The 18,898-nt window shown below is 38.2% G+C and overlaps 1 protein-coding gene across 1 annotated transcript in view; it reads left to right on the top strand.

The window, feature by feature from the left end:
• REEP3 (receptor accessory protein 3) overlaps positions 1 to 18,898 on the top strand; it is a 42,651-nt gene that overhangs the window by 9,265 nt on the left and 14,488 nt on the right. Inside the window, exons 2-5 of the mRNA XM_009325827.1 lie at positions 11,765 to 11,837; positions 16,141 to 16,217; positions 16,735 to 16,855; positions 18,173 to 18,286. Coding sequence (XP_009324102.1) covers positions 11,778 to 11,837; positions 16,141 to 16,217; positions 16,735 to 16,855; positions 18,173 to 18,286 — 372 coding nt within the window. The 5' untranslated portion in view covers positions 11,765 to 11,777. The remainder of the gene's footprint in view (positions 1 to 11,764; positions 11,838 to 16,140; positions 16,218 to 16,734; positions 16,856 to 18,172; positions 18,287 to 18,898) is intronic.

The following is an 18,898-nucleotide window of genomic DNA, read 5'->3' as shown; positions in this document are numbered from 1 at the left end:
ACCCAGCGCAGAGTCCACCTGTCTAAGCCGTGAGCCGCCAGCTTCTCTAGGAGAATGCTGTGGGAGACGGTGTCAAAGGCCTTACTGAAGTCCAGGTAGACGACATCCACAGCCTTTCCCTCGTCCACTAGGCGGGTCACCTGGTCATAGAAGGAGATCAGGTTGGTCAAGCAGGACCTGCCTCTCATGAACCCGTGCTGGCTGGGCCTGATCCCCTGGTTGTCCCGCAAAATGTTAGTTTCCTATAGCCAGTTATTTTGAAGCTGTCGGTGCTCGAAAAACGTTGAGAGAAGATAGTCTCTTAGTGCAGCAAGCAATGGCATTATTGTGGATTTTAACTTGTGAGATTCTCCATAGTCTCTATCAGACTAATGTAAGGTGAAAAAGCAAAGGTGACAAGGTAAGAATCCAAGTGGAAATCCATTTTTTTGTTAACTATATGGCATTCTGAGGGAATGAGTTTAGACTGTAAGTGATGGCTGAGGCCAGGATGGGGAAACTCCAGTGCAGTGGCTAGCTTTAAAGCCGCTTTCCAAAGCTGAAGAAAGCTTTGGATTCCAAAAATGGTTGAGAATGAGCACGACTTTATAGTCTTAACTTGAGAGAATATAAACTTTTTCCTCTAATATTGAAAATAATATTGAGAGTACTAGATTACTGAACTTCCATAGTTCAAGTGTTGGATTATGTCAGGTCACTTTTTCCTTATGCAGCTGCTGAGACAATAGAGAAAATATGCTTGAATACTTCAATACAAAGAATTTCTCTCCATCTCATGCAGTTGAGACTTGGATATCTGTATTGTGCAATTATGCATGGGCTTCCCATCATGGCCTTCATAGCTTCATTGGAGATAATTTAACTTAGGGTAAATATGCCCAAGTTAGTGCTTACAAAGAAAAAACTGGCCTTGGATCCTTTCAGACAACCAAAAATTTTTTTCCCATCACTGAAAGAGATTACTGCCACTTAAAATACAGAGTTATCTTGCTTTGAGACTTAGATACATTAATGAGTGAGGCTACTTTAGACATGAAGTACAGTTGCTGTAATGAGAATATATTTTGTTGGGGATTTTTTTGGTTTTTATTCTGGAGATGTGTTCATGTATTTTTGACAGCATTTGTTTTAGTTTGTTTCTATCAACTGCAGAACTTTTGTCACTTAACTAGTATTGCTGTTCTTCAGTTGTGCTATCTTACTGCTTCTGTTCCAATTCTGTACTGGATAAAAGATCATCTTCATATGCAAATCTGATTCTTACCTGGTCATTTCACCAGGATTGGGATCTTTGAGATCTCCAAGAGCTGAAGCTTTAAGACTGTTAAACATGTTTAAAAACGTGCAGGAGTTGGCAGAACTGAGATGATAGTATTTGCTTTATTCTTTTATGCTAGTTTTGGCTCTCCAAATATCCATCTATCTTTGCTTGTTACAAAGTTTACTGTGGCACGGAGCAGAGAAACCTTTGAAAAGAAGTGGCCACTGACTTTACTTCAGTTTTTATTAGCTGAAGTTATTGTAATGAACAATTTTTCAGTGTACCAGTTAGATTAAAATGGAAGGTGTTTGCAAGGTCTCTCCTGGATTCTTCTAGAGTATCCTTGATATGAAGGACTTCATATTCTTATACAGAAATTAAGACCTAATTAAAAAAATTGTAGGAGCTTCCAAAATTATTTTGAAGACACTAGACACAAAGCTAAGAGTAATAAGTAGGTAAATGAGAGAGCTGGTAATTCTTTACTTCGATTTATCAAAGCCAAGAAACTACGTATCAAATGCATATGTAACTTTAAACCTTGTGACAAAACTAAACACCTCATTCTTGACTTTGTAATGTTCATGTTAATCTTGCTCAGCACTTCATCTGCATTAAATTAGTGATGTCTTTTAGGAGCTCACCAGAAGTATCCTAAATTGAGAGGATCACCTTGCTCATGAAAACTGCACGTGTAGGTTGTAGTACCTCTGAGAGTAGTAAGTGTAAAGAACTTTTTCAAAAACAAGGAAGCTCATAAATGTGTTTCTCTGTCAATCACCTTTATTATGTAAACTCTTTTAAAGCATAATCACCTAAAATAGAGTTTGCTATGTGACAGTTTCTTTGAACATCCATGTAGGTATCAGCTTTCATCTTTAAACTTAAAAAATAAATGTGGTCTTAATTGTGTTCTTGCTCACCTGCTCCATGGAGTAAGCTTATTCATGCATGTACTAAATTAAAAATAGAAAATATCTGCTGAAAACGAGTTGGTTTGACCTTTTTGAAAAAAATTAAAAATAACAAATAGTCAGTTGGTCTCCTCTTACTGACATCTTTAATCCAGTTGTCAGTCCTTGCTGATCATTAAAAGAAAAGCACAGTTCAGTACAAGGACACATCTTTTTTCTTTGAACAAAGTCATGCCAGGCTCTCTCGAGCTGTGTGAGAAGTAGATACAGTCATTCCTGATTGTTGGCTCGTTCTCAGTGTTCAGTTGTGCTCCTGCCTGATGCCACAGGTGGCTGCTGTGAGGCCACAAATACTTCGCTTCCAGTGGTAAACAGTCATAGCAACAGGTGAAATCAGGGACTACTTAAGGTAGATTTGAAGGAAGATAACTTATTTGAGGTTTAAGTAAGTGTGAGCAGCTTTGGAAATTAATACTTCTCCAGCAAGGGATGAAATTCTGCTATTGAGCTTGAGGTAAGAGCTAGGTGAAGGATTTAAGTTCTCTAATAAGGGTTACTCTGTACTGAAGTACTTCAGTGTTTGCTCTTCATCATGCGGAAGTGTTATAGATGCATCTTGTTTCAGTTCCTTGCTGTGGGTGCTTGGAATTTACGAGCTCACCTGCTGACTGTTCTGCACAGGTGGTTGAGCTTAGTAAGTCTGTAAACAGGAAATAGTACAGGCATAGTCAGGATGCTATTACACTAGTTGTCAAATTTATGTTAAAATAAAGTGATGAATAGGTAGGCATGCAGAGAAGTGACTAAGAGTTTTATAACAATTTCTATTCCTACTACTTTTTCTATTTTGCTTTCCAGTACTAGCTTTTTGAAATTTTCTGTACTGCTGGGTTTGTTGGGCCTTTTGACTGTATGTTTTGAACAGGATTTGAGAGCTGATTGTGTTGTGTTTTTTTTTTTTTTTTAATGACATGGTGATGGTATATCTAGCCTTACACCCTTCTGTTAAAATATGCCTAGGCTATCCAGCAGCACAAGAAAAATTGGTCGGTCCTGGACACAAGTTTTGGACGCTGTCTCCAGACATAGGCATAGATTCTTCTAGGGAGATTGATATGCAGTAGCTTCTCCCCAAGTACTTCTGCAGTGTATGTGATCTGTACGTGAACAAGAGGTGAGTTGTTTCACAGGGTTTGTGTATCAGTAATGCCCTGTCAACTCTGAGAAGAGAGTGACTGGGAGAGCTGTGTTGTTAGACCACTGATGCAGCTTGTCCATGTGAAAGACAGTCTCCAGGCTGAGTTGTTAGAGAGGGTAGCCTGATCTTTGCTTTGGGAGTTCTTTTTCAGCAGTACCTTGTTCCAGACTGCCACAGGCCCCTGAGAGAGGGCTGTTATGACACATGTGCAGTAGGTTTGTTGCTGGGAGAGTGGGACTCAAGGGACTTGTGTTTGGAGTATATTGCTAGCTGCCTGAACTGGCCTAGTAGGCTGCAAGTCGTATGTAGGCTGTGAGTTGGAAATTCAAGGTTAATTCTTGCTGAAGGAGGTAGCACATCTAATGTGTGTTCAGGTATCAAGTTAATTGTTAATTAAGACCGCTCTTTGATCTTTATTGTGTTATATAGCATTTTGTAGTAGCAAGTAGAATGAATAACAGGCAGCCTAGAAAATACTATGAAAGTTTCCAGTGCTTTCAACTTTTTTGAGCATATGGCGAAAACAAATGGGAGTTCTTAGGAGGATGCATTTATAGGTGAATTTTGCTTAAGGTAATGGCAGGACAGGAAAATCCTCATTTTGGACTCAAATTTCTCTGCAGAGAAAATGGGTTAAAGGTTTGAATATTCTCTTGGCTTCTAAATCTTGTTTTCTCTGGAAGAAACCTGGTGAGCCTATGCGAATAAGCAATCAGTCTTACTGATGTATCTTGTCCATAAGTACATCAGTACTTTCGCACAGATTCTAGTACAGAACATCCCTTACAGAAGATATTTCCTCTTAAATTTTTTGGTGTGCTCTTTTTAGACTTCTTTCAAGGTTCAGGCAGGGCTGTTTTCTGTGTTGAGAGAACTTGAAGAGTATCTGGCAATAGGTTCCCTATTTTCGGGTAAGTCAATAAAGTAGTATTCCATAAACATGAGTGGATAGGATATACGTAATGGAGCATGGAGCTCCTCTGCATTGGAAGAAAGGCTTAATTGTCTCCCATCAGACTGTGTGTAATTATTATACTTAGGACTTATTAAATAAATGTTCCTGACATAGAGAAGTCCCACTTTCTAGTGGGATTGGTAGGGAGGTCACTTTTCCCCTTAAAACTTCAAGGTGATTTTTGACTGCTTGAGTAATTGCAGTACTTCTGGTTAGGTTGTGCTTTGGAAGAATCTGGCAGTTGCTTTGGAGAATTCCACCTTCCTAAGCTGGAAGGTTAATAGCCTTCTTGCTCTGCTCAAGAATGTGCTTTATTCAGATCTGTCAGTGCTTCTGGGTATATTCTAGCTGTTAATGACTTTTTTTATATGGCTTTTGGGGATATTCTCTACATAAGAATGCTGTGAAGATTTTAACAGATCTGTTTCCGATCACATTCCTGCCTTTTGGTAACTGTAATCTGCTAAAGGAGTTGCTGCATTTAAGGTTTGCTACTGTTAGCAGACATGTTCTTTTAATAGGATTTGTGTGATATCCCCTGCTCCAAGGAAAGAGAACCCAAGGTGGGCGGTGGAAGAAATAGTAGGATACAAATTGGTGTGAGGTTCAGGAGCTTATCCTCATGCTCCCCTGTCCTTGTAACAGACTAGCATTTTAGTCCAAGTGTATTCTTTGTAATTACTTGAATAATAGTCTTTTAATGTAGATTGTTATGGTTAGTGTTGTATATCTGAATGTTGTCCAGTAGCAAAATGGAACTAAATTCTGTCAGGTGCTGGAGAGAACGACTTTGTTTAGTGTAGTGCCTTTCAAAAACATTCAGGACAAAAATGCCAGGGTGAGCTTTTGTTTGTCTGGACATGTAAAAACCTAGGAGATAGCTGGCGTACTCTAGAACCTACTACCCAGTGGTAACCCTCAGGGGCTGTTGGCAGGCATGACCGAGGGTCTTGCTTTTTCCGTTTAATTGTAGTTGTTTTTTTTCCTGAATAGGATTCTTACAGATATTCCTTATGCCTTACTTTGAGCATGAAGTTACCACACAGAGATGTGTAGCAGTTATAACTTAGTGAATAAATGATTAGCCTTATCGCTTTATAGCCAAAAAAAAAAGAGAAAAAAAATCCACTCTTCTATGGGAGTGGCTTACAAGTATAGGAGTAATGTATAGGCTAAGCAAAAATGTTTATGCTTTTACATTGTGTGCTGATTGAAACCTCAGTGGACGCATTGTTAAGGAGTATGGCCATATCTGCCTTTTTAAAGCCAAGAACAACCAGCCAAGACTTGAACATTGTTCTTCAGACTAGATTTCATTCTGCTATTTAGCTTCCATTAGCAAACTTCCCTTTCAAAAGAAATCTTGCTTAAGCTAAACTCGCTAACCATAACATGGAATAGTAATTATAGTTCATACAGAAGCAAAGTAATACTAACAACGTCAGACCTAGTTTCTGCATAGGTACTGCAGTACAGTTAAGGCTTTCATACCACATGCAGGGCTAGGAGTCCTCTGTTACTACTTCTATTTCCATGGTGTCTGACCAGCTCTTAGAAAAGCTTGTGTGTGTATATGACAGGAATGGAAGATGCTCCTATCATAACTTGCAGGTAAAGACAAGTATTGGGAAGGGGAACTGGGCATGGTCAGCAAAGTAAGGAAGTCTATCGGGTATTTATATTCGCTTCCATGGTTTTGTGGCGATGGGGAGGATTCTTTTATTCTCCAACCTGCCAAATGCTGTCAAGTGATCCTTCAGGATGTAGGTGCATATTTCCACTGTAGATGCACACATTAACAAATGTCTGGCTCTGTATCAGTCTGTGCCAAGATCGTCAATCTGTCAGTAGGTGGACAAATCAGTGTCATCTCCCTTATCAAACTTTTTAAGGAAAGGGAGCTTAGCAAATGGCATTTTCTCCAAAGTATCTCATACTGAATGAGTTTCCTGAATGGCTTTTACTATCAGGGAACACTTGTGGCCCTTGTCTTTCTGCATTTCAGAGGAACAAAAGAATAAAGTGCCAAATACTGTTCCTTGCTTCGGGCAATTCTATGGCAATGTGAACAGACTGAAGTCTTAAATGCACTGTTCGTTTAATGGCTTAGTGTTTTGGGAATCTGGATGCTAGTAGTCTTTTTTGAGCTACTTGGTGGCTTTAATTTGTGAGTTTTTTCTTTTAATTTTTTTTAAACATTATCTTCAGAGTTGTTTACTGTCCAGGTTAAATATGCTCAGTGACTGATTTTTCAGTTTTCAGTCAAATGCAAACTCAGTTGCTTCGCTTCAGAAATGAGTTTTTCAAAAAGTTGTGCACTTTAAAGCTATTTAAACTGTAAGACTGTAGATCATGTGATAATACAGGCAGTAGGTTATGTTTGTTTTAATACAGCTATATGGATACACAAACACATTGTTTTATTCAGATTTCAAGGCTTTTTGATACTTTTTTCCCCTTTGTCTTTTGATTTTAATCTAGTATATTTGAGAAACATTTGTCTTTAAATGAGCAAAATGTCTGTAGAGGAAGTGGCTGTACCAAAAAAGGAATGCTATGTTAGTTGCTGAGTACAGCTGAAAAACTGAAATAGCTAGGCGTACAACTGGCAGTAAAATTACATTGGTAAGCAGGATTATCCATATATCTACTAGTAAAATAAAGTAAATGACATCACACTCAGCTGAAATCTGTTTCCATCTGTGGAAACTGGCTTTGTTTTTGTCCACTACATTAGTGCAGTGTGCTGATATCCAGTGTGAAATACAAACTGCACTTTTAAAAATAACACTTAAGCTTTTAAATTTGAAAAATTTTGGAATAATTGGGCACAGCCTTGCAGTTCGTTGTATATTTACTGTAGAAATACCAGAGGAGGGATGCGCTTATAATGCGTAGCAGTAGGTGTTGCTAACAGCTTTGAGATTTTTGGGGGTATCAATGCAAACAGGAAAACTATTAGAAAATGCTCGGCTGTTGTAGCTCTCTGTGTCAATGATACTGATTGTGCCCAGGCTCCCTGCTGCTGCTGTTCCATGTGTTTCTGCTTCAGTCAGCTGCAACAATCTCTCTTTTGCCTGTATACTAATCTTGATGTATAGATTGAGGGTAAAAGTGAATTTTGCTGACCTTCAACTACGCTCACTGGTGAAAAGTTGGCTTTTCTACTGTTAAATTGCCTGGTAGCTTTAACTAAGATTAGATGATTTTGCCAGTGTGAAGGAGGTAGTGATGCCAGAGTTGGCAGCAGCATCATGCCACACTTAAAATGTCAGCTCTGGCTGTAAGGAGATAAAAACTTCACAGTACTGATTCCTATTATTACTGTCTAGATGTGCTGACGTTTTTCATTCTTAGTCCTATCTACCCACTTTTTGGGGACAAGTGGTAGTTTTTCTAACACTTCCATGTTACAGCAGTATTGAACACTAATAAGTAATGATATATTGTGGTGTTAAGTTTCTTGTTCTTTGGTTTTAAAAGTGATTTCTAGAAGAATTTTTTAAAAGAGAAAAGTGAGTACTAAAATAGGGGTTTTTCTGACTCTTGATTTGACCAGTATTAAGTACCATAAAGATTCACTAGATGGGGAAAACTAGCTACCTTTATTGTGTTTGTCTCGTGCTAGTGGTCTTGTTTAACTTGAGGTTGTCTTTAGCTTAGCTTTATGATTTTCTTATTGTTACTGTAATAAGCTTTCTGCTTGAAGATCAGTTGTTTCCGAAGCAGTGCTGTCAAAAAAACCTCCGTTCTGTCCCAATTCTTGTTTCTACCAGATTTTAGAGGATGACACATTCAGAGGATAAATTGCTGTTTAAATTTAAAAATATGACTTTTTTTTTTTTTAAATAGAAGTGGTGCTACTTGACAGTAAACTGAGTGGAAAAGTATAGAGCAAAAATCTGTTAAGTGAAAGATTCAAACTGTTTCTCTTTCATATACTTCATAGCAAGAAACTTACATGTGCAGGCTACTAGTAGCTATTAAAAACTTTGGACTATTTTTTGAGAATTTGGGAGAGGTGTATAGATGATCAGTAACTGCTGGCATGTAATTATGCAGCTGTCTGACAGTTGGTAGTGGTTATGATGTTCAGGAACCTCTTTTGTGTCTCCTTTATGAATGAAGAAATTTCTGCCCTTATAAAGCCTGTGTTATGTTATTAGGATTAACGAGGCTTTCCTTATCTCATACTTAATGGTTATAATTTCAGCCAGAAGAACAAGGAAACGTGAGAGCCGTTAGAGCTGATGGGTTATTGAACAGGAGCACAGGGATGAAATGAGAGGAAGAGCTGTTGTCTACAGAATTTCATCAAAATGAAGGGTGTTTGGTCTCATATTCCTTCTGTTTCCAGATCTCCTGTTATTTGGGTGAAGTGAAGTTTTTAACTTGTGTTGTCAGGCTTTTCTCCTAGTTGGGAATAAAACCATTCAGGGGTTTTTGACTGTTGCTTTTATTGGCCTTAGAATGAAAGGTCTTTGGATAGTAGTAGAGCTGTATTTGGACAGGCTTCTATAGATTAGTATGCTGAACTGGAATTCAAGTAGTCTGGACTCTTTCAAAAGGCATTTCAACCTCTGAAACATGTAGGTAAGCTCTGCTGCAGTGGAGTAGCAGCTTGTCTATACATATTAAAGAGCTTCAGGATCCATCTTCTGTTAACTCCAGTTTAGCATGAATTGTGAAATTCTGAGCATCCAGATCCAGGTTTTAAACTGCTGCTATGGCACACCAGTTATGCTTTTTCATATCAATATTGTTTTAAGTGATATGCAGTGCACCATCCCTTCCCACTACAGACGAATGTGATCTTGTGGAGACCTGCTTGAAGTGCCCTTCAGCTCCTCTGCTGCTATCGGCCATTAACAACTCTGTTGTATGAGTAAAGGCCCAATGTACGCAAAGATTGCAAACATGCCCCAGAAGATTTGTTCAGATCTAGTCTTGTGTTGTGGAAGTGAGTGCATCCTAGAAAAGAGCTATACATGATTAACTAGCTTTGATTCTTACTTATAATCAGGTAGTAATTCTTTTTATTGTCCTAAATTCAATTAAAACCAATTATTTTTCTTAGAGCCTTTAAAGGTAAGAAAATACATGGTTCAGTGTTTGAGGATTTTTCTTAAGTTGAGTTTTATAATTTTTAAATTAAATGATGAGGAAAATATATACATATTACACATTCAGGAGAGGATGGGGATGTAGATGTGAGATTTATATATTTGACTGTGTCTGGCTTTGGGCTTCTTAGTGCAAGAAAGATGTTAATTTATTTGAGAAAGTTCAGTCGAGGCCACCAAGGTGGTCACAGCACCATGGACTTGCGAGGAGAGTCTGAATGAACTGAGCTTGTTCAACAGGAAAAGAGAAGGCTTTGGGGGGACTTACTAGCAATCTTGTGTAACTTTTTGGAGCTTACGAGAGCCAGGCCCGTTCTCTTGCTGTGCTACTCAGTCAAGAGAGACAATGGTCATAAGCTTCTGGTTCTGACTGGATATAACTAAAACTTTACACTGGGAGGCTCATTAAGCATTGGAGCAGGTTGCCCAGAGAGGATGCGAAATCTCTCTTTTGAAGTCTCTAAGACTTGACTGGCTGAAGCCTTAAGTAGCCTGGTCCAAATCTGATGTCGACCTTGGTTTGAGCAGGAGATTGGACTAGATGATTTCACAAGGCCGTTTCAAACATGAAGGGTTCTGCAATTATGCTTCCATAATTTTGTCCTCTCCCCTCACTTGTGGCATTTATAGCTCAACATTAGTACCTCTGCCAGTATCCCCCTGCCCCTGCAGTAGGCTTCTGTCCACAGGTAAGAGTGTGTTTGTTTTGCACTGAAGATGGAGAAAATCCTTTCTCTATGGCATCTGTGATATTGAAGAAAGTATCTCACCTTTGCTGTTAACAACTCTTTTTTTTTTTCCCCACTTATGTACTATATGTTAACTCTTGGAGATAACTTTAGTACTCTAAATTGGCTTTCTACCAAGCAGAAGACTTCTGCCTACATATCAGGGTGGTGCTTGGAAGATGGTGTATATCAAACTGATTGAATTCAAACTTACATTGATGTCTTGTATACGAGGAAAGTTCTGTGGTAGTCTTTGCAAATAACATCTTGTAGAAGGTGGAGGCTCTTGGAGTAGTTGCTTAAAAAAAAAAAAGTAAATTGGGCTACAAGTTCTTCGAATTTTTTGCTGGATCTAACAGTAAAGTAAAGCTTGGTAGTGTCAGGCAGTCTTCTGCAGTGGCTCTGTAGGTAGAACCACTTATTTAAAGCTACCTGACACAAATATAAACCCTTAAATTTTAGTTGATTCTTCACTCTGGTAAACTTCAGCCATTTGAGTTGAAATCTTACATGCCGGATCTGTCCCAGGTGGACTCTTATTAAAAAACAAAACAAAACAACCCCCAAAAACCCAAAACACCACGTGATGCATCTTCCTTCGCCTAACTGTGAGAAGTTAAATTACCTGAGTTTTGAACCTTCTTAGATCTCTGGATATCCCTACAAGTGTAAATTTCTCCCACATAACCATCCTGAGCAAGTTGTAAGTGACGCTGCAGAGATGTAGCCAGACTTTTCTGCAATTGCTGCTTTAGGCCAGCTGGAACTAAGGGCAGGCAACTGCTTGACTTCACAAAGTGTAACAAACTGGTGAAATAAAGGTATGGACCTCTTGCATTTGTCAAGGAGATGGCAACTACTGCTGTTCAATTTCTCATAAAGAACTCTTCTACTAGTCTGCGGCCAAGCCTCTTACTAGAAAATGCTGTATTGTAACAAACTTTTGTTAGAGCAGATCTTTTTTCTGATCCTGTTCTCAGCATGGATTGCTTGGCACCCTCTCACCCTGCTCTGCACCTTACTTTTGATGAATTTTAGCAGAAATTGGCTGGCTGAGCAAAACTGGATTGATTCCCACTTGCCTCCATTTCCATGTGTTGCTGTTGCAGAGTTGTAGCAAAAGGAGATGAAATTATGTAACTCATCTTGTTGTCTTAAAATTACTTTAGAAGAATTTCCGGTAATCTGATAAAAGTAGATGATCCTGATTAACTACTGATAGTTGTTAGAGGCTCTTTAAGTGTGATAGTACTGCCAATGCGGAAACAGTCTCTTGGAATGGACAGACTGCAGGACTGGTTTTATTTGTAGCTGAACCGGAAGAGCTACTATTTTACATTATCTATTAGAGGCAGTCTTACATAACTTGGTTGTCTTCAGGGCATATAGCCTTTTCTGTTCATGTTGCTCTATTTTTGTGTGTTGCTAAACTTCTCTGAGCAACCTATAACATAGTGATTTTTTTTTTCCAAGCTAGAGAATGGGATTTTTTATTAAGTTGGCTGCATAGCTCTAATGATGTATTGTCACCGTTTTGTCATATACAGTACAACAGATTCTGAAAGCTCTTTTTATTTTCCAATAGGCTGGTGCTTGGGATGCTGTATCCTGCATATTACTCATACAAAGCTGTGAAGACAAAAAATGTGAAGGAATATGTAAGTCACATTCCTTTTAATTGCTTAATTAAATGCCTCTGCTGACATACAACTGTAAAATTTTCATTATGCAGTGCAATAAATCATATGAAAACTTGATTCGACTGTCTTAATATTAGATACACCACCTGTGTGAATGTAGTGGTAATCCTGTGATTTTGTTTGGAGAGCTGAAGTTAAGGTTTCTCAGACTTTTCATAGACTTTACTGAAACGTGTCCAACATGCTGTGCTGTATACAGGTATTTTTAGGAGGATTTTTAAACATAAACCTTAAAGTGTTGGCTGCGTTTCGGTGAAGTGCCCAAAATAATGCACTTTTGGGCAGGGGGTAGAAAAAAGGTTTCCTAATTCTACCAACACCTGTAGTATAAGCAGTGACAAATTGATTCTTAGTGACCACTTGAACAGTAGCAGCAGTTTAATTTTCATTGTATGGAGCTCAACAGGGGATTCAAAATCTACCTGAGAAAGGAATAGCTCTGGTTAATCTATCATTCCTCAAAGAGGAGAAAAAATGTAACCAGGGAAGGAAAAGATTTGGTTAAGGTGACATGGAAGCAGAACAGACAGAAGAGTAAGGTGGAGGAAAAACTTGTAGTTACTGCAGTTTAGAATTAATCTGTTTAAATTATTTGCTTTTCAGTGTGAGCAATGATGATTACCACAAGAATGTTACCCAGTTGTAGTCACAAGGAGCTTTGGTCACTGAGTTACTTCCCTGTTTTAAGAGGCAACCTAACTTGATTTCAGCAACTAACCTATATTGGATGGAGTCAGTGCCATCAGTTACTTTAACTCGGCAGCTGTAGCTGTGACCTAATGCTACGGTCTGGATGTGTGATGTCTCTGCTTCGTACTTGGTTGTAGTAGTAGAATGCGGTAATTGTTGTTCCTCCCCTTGTATGCCTTATGTTTAGTCTGATCACTCCATCAAGGCTCCAAAGTGGACGTCATATTAATACTTCTTTTGGTTTCTGTGTAGAAGTTGATTAGAGCTTATTTGTGCACATACAGCTAGTGCCTGTCAGAGCTAAGCTTCTGGGAGGAAAAATCATAAAAAATAAGAGAATTTCCTCTGTCTCATGCTTACTTTACCCTGTCAGGAGAGTATATAATGCAAAGAATTTATAATCCGCTTTTCCTCCCTGCTCCCTCAAAAGGGATCTGCAGGCTAAGTAGAGGATAGCAGTTCTGAACACTAACACATGAAATCACCTTAAGAGGTTACTGTTGCTCCTTGCAATATGTTTTCTAGAAAAAGAAAAGTAATGTTTGTAGAATGCTGAGATTTTGACTTATTTCAGTTGTCCAGTTAGCTGTGACTTAGCTGTCTTTCTTGGGCAATTTTTTTCAGAGATGCCTGTCATTTACATAAGACCTTTAGTAGGGCCTGGGACCATCTTCTTCCAACTGTGTATTTTCATTTAGTTTGAAAACACTGCTTTTCAGTCACCTGTGGTGTTTGACAAGTCCCTGAATTTGCGGTTGCATACAAAATGTTCACGGGGCTGAGATGAATGAGACCCATCACAGTGAATTCTTCATGGGCAGCGAATGACATTGATTCATCAGTGAATTACCACTCCATTGCTGGTTGGGTTGAGTGTCCAGATAGATCTTAGGGATGACCCATGTCTTTCATCTTCCCAGCTGGGTCACTTTCCTTCCTGGAGAGCATGTAGGTGTAACTGCAGTCTTCCAAATGGCACAGCCCTGCTGCCAGTCATGTTATGGCCCAAGCACAGCTTCCTTTCCAGGGTTATGTGTGGCTCAGGAGCCATCTGTTTTTGTTTGTTGGATTGCAGGAGCTTTATAACAGTGAAATTTTTTACTTAGCCACTGCTTCCAACAGTTAAAAAAAAAAAAAAAAAGTACAGACATCTTGAGTTGCTGTGTAGGTCATGATGCAGCAAACTGTTCAAAGATTGTTTCTGGGGAAAAAAAAAGTGTTGCTGCTGGTTTTGGTGATTTAAAAGACTTACGGTCTTCAGTTCTAGAAATTAGGATATGTGCCTTTGAAGCTTTGAGAAGATTTATTTGTTCTTGTAATTACCCTAGTTTAATGGAGTTGACTAAGATCTTTGAGGAGTTTTTTCACTGTGTTACACCAAAGTACTTGTAATAAGCATCTGAAACGCAGTTTAGAAGTCCGAAGGTCCTTCTCAAATCCTGGCTACAGAATCCTGACTTGAAAGGATGTGCTTCAGCTGAAGCCAGCAAAGATGAGCTTAACACTTGGACGGTAGGAAAAAAACCTCAACAAAACAAATCTGTAATCACTCGTTTAATATAAAAAGCAAAACTTAATCAAAGCTCCTGTAACTTCATCTTTAAGAGTTAAGTAAATGATGGTCTTCTGGGCAGTGTTAAATATGACCTTCTGTTTTTCCTGTTTTTTTTTTTTTCTGATATGAAAACTACTGTAAGTTACTCAGGTTCATTTGTCAAGGGTACTTTTGATACCTAATGCATTAATTGTACTAGAATATAATTTGACTTATGGTTTTGAGAATCTTTGCCCAGACCTCAGCAGGACTCCTGGCAGATCTCATGTGCCCTTCTGCAGAGCATTTCTTACTGTTCCTAGCAGCCCAAGAGAAACTCCACTTCTACTGTTGTTCCTAATTGGATAAATAAACGTTGATTAAAGAATGAATAGCCTGGGTAAAATATATTGGAAAAAAATTCCAATGGCATCTTAAAAATTGCATTGTATCATACTTAGGTTGATGGGGCAAGGGTGGATGTTAGTTTTATTTTTACTCAGGTGTTGAGACTGGTTCATGGAACGGTCACCAGTCTAAATGTCACATGGCCTGTCAGAGATGACTTCAGCTGTTGTGTACGTTTGTCTTAGCTTATTCAAGCCTGAAATATCTAAATCCTCTGAGAGATTGAAGTGAAGAATGTCATCACATGACTGAGTTTCTTTTCAAATTGAAATGCAGAAAAGCATTTAAGATAAATGGGTCTCAAGTTGTGACGAAGGAAGTGGTTTTAAAGCATAATGCACAGCTATGAAATAGGCAGCAGTGTAGCATTAGGTTTTGAGTACTTAAGTCCATTTCAAAAAAAGATTGCTTTAAAAGTGAAGATTAAATCTGAGCCACGTCCTCTGTAAGAAAGTATATATATTCCTCCTTTTGAAAGAGGGTGCCACGAATTCATGACTTGAACTGGTGTCTAACAAATGTGGTGTTCAATGTTTTGTGCATATACCAGAAGAGTTAGTAGTCTGTATATTGCAAATGAAATGAAGTTACTGCATCTGGTTGCAGGTGATGCTTTTCTTCTTTTTTTCTCTCTCTTTTTTTTTATGATTTTGTTTTTTTCTAGCATAGATAGTGTTGGAATTTAAAGAACACATGGGCGTTCAGTTAGTATGAATAACCAGTGGTGGTTTGCACTGACCTATTTTGGAAGTATCAGTGGCCAAATGCAATGTATTTTAGAGAAGACAAACGCATGGAACTACTTCTGTAATATTTATTCTGAAAGATGTAATCAGTTTAGACAACCAAATCTGAACAAACGTTCGAGATAAATGAGAGATTTAGTTAACTTTTAGAAAACAGAACTAAAACTTGTATTTTAAGAGCATTGTCGGCTTTCAAAACAATGATGTATAGTGTAAATCTTAAAAGTATATAGATACAAACCCTTCAAGCATTAAGATGCTTACATGTGAGCTCTTTTATTAACAAGAATTTTGTAGTTCTTGGCATATGAATACAATTAAGTTTCCATGAAAATGCTTTTTTCCTGCCTTGTCCCGGTGTTAATACCATAATGTTAAGCACAAATGTAGAACTTAACTGCAAAGTATAACTGAATAACGTATATTGTGAAATGAAAGCAAGGGCTACCTGAGTTACTAACGCTGAATATTTTGTTTGAGGTATAAACATATGGATGAGTGTGGAAGAGAGTGAAATATCCTTTAGTGCTATAGTGGAATTGCATTTCATACTTATGATAATATACTGAACCTCTGCAGTGTTTTTTTTCTTGTCACTAGAGTTTTCTAGAGGCAGCATCAAATCTGTGAAGCCAGCCTAGGTGAGGTGGTGACCCTGGTGACCCAGCCATTTCACTTAGCTTGTTGCAGCTGCCACCAGTTCTATTTATGAACAGAAAACCCTTAGGACCTTCATGTAATTTCACTTGAAACCCGGTTGATGCAGGCTGAGATACTGTTGAATGTCTTGCTCTCACAGCTGTGAACTGATTGTATAGTGTATGGTGTATTCTGTGAAAGGTGAAATCAAAATTCTTACTGAAGATGGTGTTTTAATTTTCAGGTTCGCTGGATGATGTATTGGATTGTGTTTGCTCTTTATACAGTTACTGAAACAATAACTGACCTAACAGTCTCTTGGTAAGAGCCTGCTTTTTATGAAATCTATACGAAACTATGTTTCTGATGTTCTTTGATTTGTAATGATTTAATTTTTATAAAGAAGTGCTTGTTGATAGCACTTTTTCTCAGGAAAAGATCTCGGAGTGTATGTGAAGAATAACATCTCTTTTCAAGCTTGCTGTGCACTGTCACTCGAGGTAGGGACTATAAAACTTCCACCTTTGCTGTAGAAACTGAATAGGGAAATGGAACTCTTAAAAGGATGGACTATAATTTCTCTGTGCAGGGAATGTGTAATGCAAAGCAAATATAGTAACTGTTTCCATTTCTTAAATGACAGCACAGTCAGTTAAAAAATTAAATCCATAGGTCTATAACTCATTTAATTTTTGTCTAATATAACTTCTGGTATGTGAAAAATCCTATATGCTAATATGTAATTGTGTTTTTTGAAGACATCTCTTCATGATGATTAACTATTGTGCATTTTCTTACTGCAGTTGTTGATTTCATGCAACCTTTAACTTGTCTGTAGGTTTCCACTGTACTATGAACTGAAGATAGCTTTTGTTATTTGGCTCCTTTCCCCATATACTAGAGGGGCAAGTTTAATCTACAGAAAATTTCTTCACCCGCTGCTTTCTTCTAAAGAAAGGGTAAGAAATAACTTCTCATATTTTTAATGCCCAACATGGAAATACCATGTGCTGAAATACTAACTGTTGCTAGATACATGATAAAAGCAGATCAGTGTGTTACTGGTTTGCCAGGCAGCATGGACTTGGACTAGAACAGGCAAGTGCATATGACTGTCCATATATATGTTTCTGTTTAACTTGGATGAGAAGACAGTGTGCTACTTTCTATTGACATGAGATAGCCTGGTGTTCTCTGGTCTACTTGGTGCACTTCAGGGAGCTCAGCTGAGTGGAAGTGATGCAGTTTGACTTTCTACTGGAAGAACATGTGCAGTACTCCCTGTGCAGAAGCGTAAATGCAGCTTTAGCAACAGCTCTTCACGTTACCATTTCTTCTAGCATAACGTAGTAATAAAAGTTCTCAGGACGAATGTCGTTGATGACTTTTCTGGTGTGCAAGCTGAAGGGGTAAGAGGAGAGACTTTCTACTGAGGTTTAAGGGAAGACCAGTCTGCAACAGAAAACAACCAAACAGAACATAGCTAAATAATATCTGGCTTTAGCGACAGTATGACAGGGCCACAGATCTGCTTAGCTCTTTTTCAGTATTCTGTTTGGATGTGTGGAAAAAGCGATTAGCAAAGGTGTGAAGACTACCACTGAAAAATTTCACAGTACAGAAAATAGCATTCATAAAGGTCAGTGCTGGGCTTGGCCTTTATTAGGCAAAACAGGTAGCTGACATGATTGCCACTGATATGAACAGTAGGTTATCTTGACCTTCTGAAGGTTGAACAGATCTTTAGCAACTTCATAAGCTAAAGGGATTTTTCCCCATAGTCTGCTAGCTGTTGTGAACTACCTTGAAGCTCTTATCTCCAACTTCGGGCATTTACCACATCTGGGGATAAATGTCATGACTGTATTGTCCTTGGTACTTAACTATGTCAAAGCTCTGGCTTTAGAAGTTCTTTGTGAGCCGACTCTCACCTTTCTAAGGAGCTCTCTGATTTCATCTTAAGCATGTTATTTCTAGAACAGCTTTTGTCTGACAAGCTAAGTGTACTCTCTGTAAGGAACTTGCTATGTAGCTGCAATGTTTCTGAGCTGGACAAAAGTGATCTATTTTATCTTCTTGTTTGACCAGACATAATCCTTTTTAAATGAGAGAGTATAAGTGAATGAAATATCAGTATACAAAGGCAAGAGTAATTGTCCCATTAAGTATTTTCTTAAGATTTCTTCTGTCTTCCTTTATTGATAGAAAAATTATACTGTAGGGTAATGTGACTTACGCGCACAGCCCTCTAAAATTTAAGTATGTTTTGCTTTTAGGAGATTGACGAGTACATCGTACAGGCCAAAGAAAGAGGCTATGAGACCATGGTGAATTTTGGAAGGCAAGGGTTGAATTTGGCAGCAACTGCCGCAGTGACAGCAGCTGTAAAGGTAACTTTCTACTTGCATTAATTGCTTTTGTCCTTGATATACTTATAGAACAGTGTAATTGTACTGAGGATTTGCCATTCCTAAATACAGATTACTTCTGCAATTGAATTGAAAACCTGGAACTCAATTTAAGGGTTGCAGCACTGTAGTCCTCCTCTACTATGTTTGTTTGTTTAAGATGGCTTGTAGTTATTTCTTGGATGATGGGGATCAGTTTACTGTAATTCAAAAGATACCACGGAGTTTTCTATGCAGGCTTTTGGTAAAGATGACGATTGTTTCTTTTCTGTCTCTGTTGTGCTTTCTGTTGGTAAACAAACTATTTAAAGGATTTCTGGCTTTTCTGCTGTTTTTCTCCAATCAACTTGAGGTAACTCCACATATGAAGTAAGGCATGAAAGATTACTACCACAGATAAAAGTTATCTTGACACAATTAACTGGTTTGCAACTTGTTGATTGAATTATTAAATTAATACACTAAGCATAAGCTTGCATATTGCTGTTTAGCATACTCTTGCTTTGTCATGTAATTTCCATTAAATCATGAAGTAACCTGTGGTTGTTCCCAATTTATGTTCCCACAAAACTCAGGACCTTCAGTTGAATTTCA

Source organism: Pygoscelis adeliae, unplaced genomic scaffold (genome assembly GCF_000699105.1).
Source record: "Pygoscelis adeliae isolate BGI_AS28 unplaced genomic scaffold, ASM69910v1 Scaffold4, whole genome shotgun sequence".
In the NCBI taxonomy this organism is placed as follows: domain Eukaryota; kingdom Metazoa; phylum Chordata; class Aves; order Sphenisciformes; family Spheniscidae; genus Pygoscelis; species Pygoscelis adeliae.
This window is presented reverse-complemented; position numbering and strand designations above follow the sequence as displayed.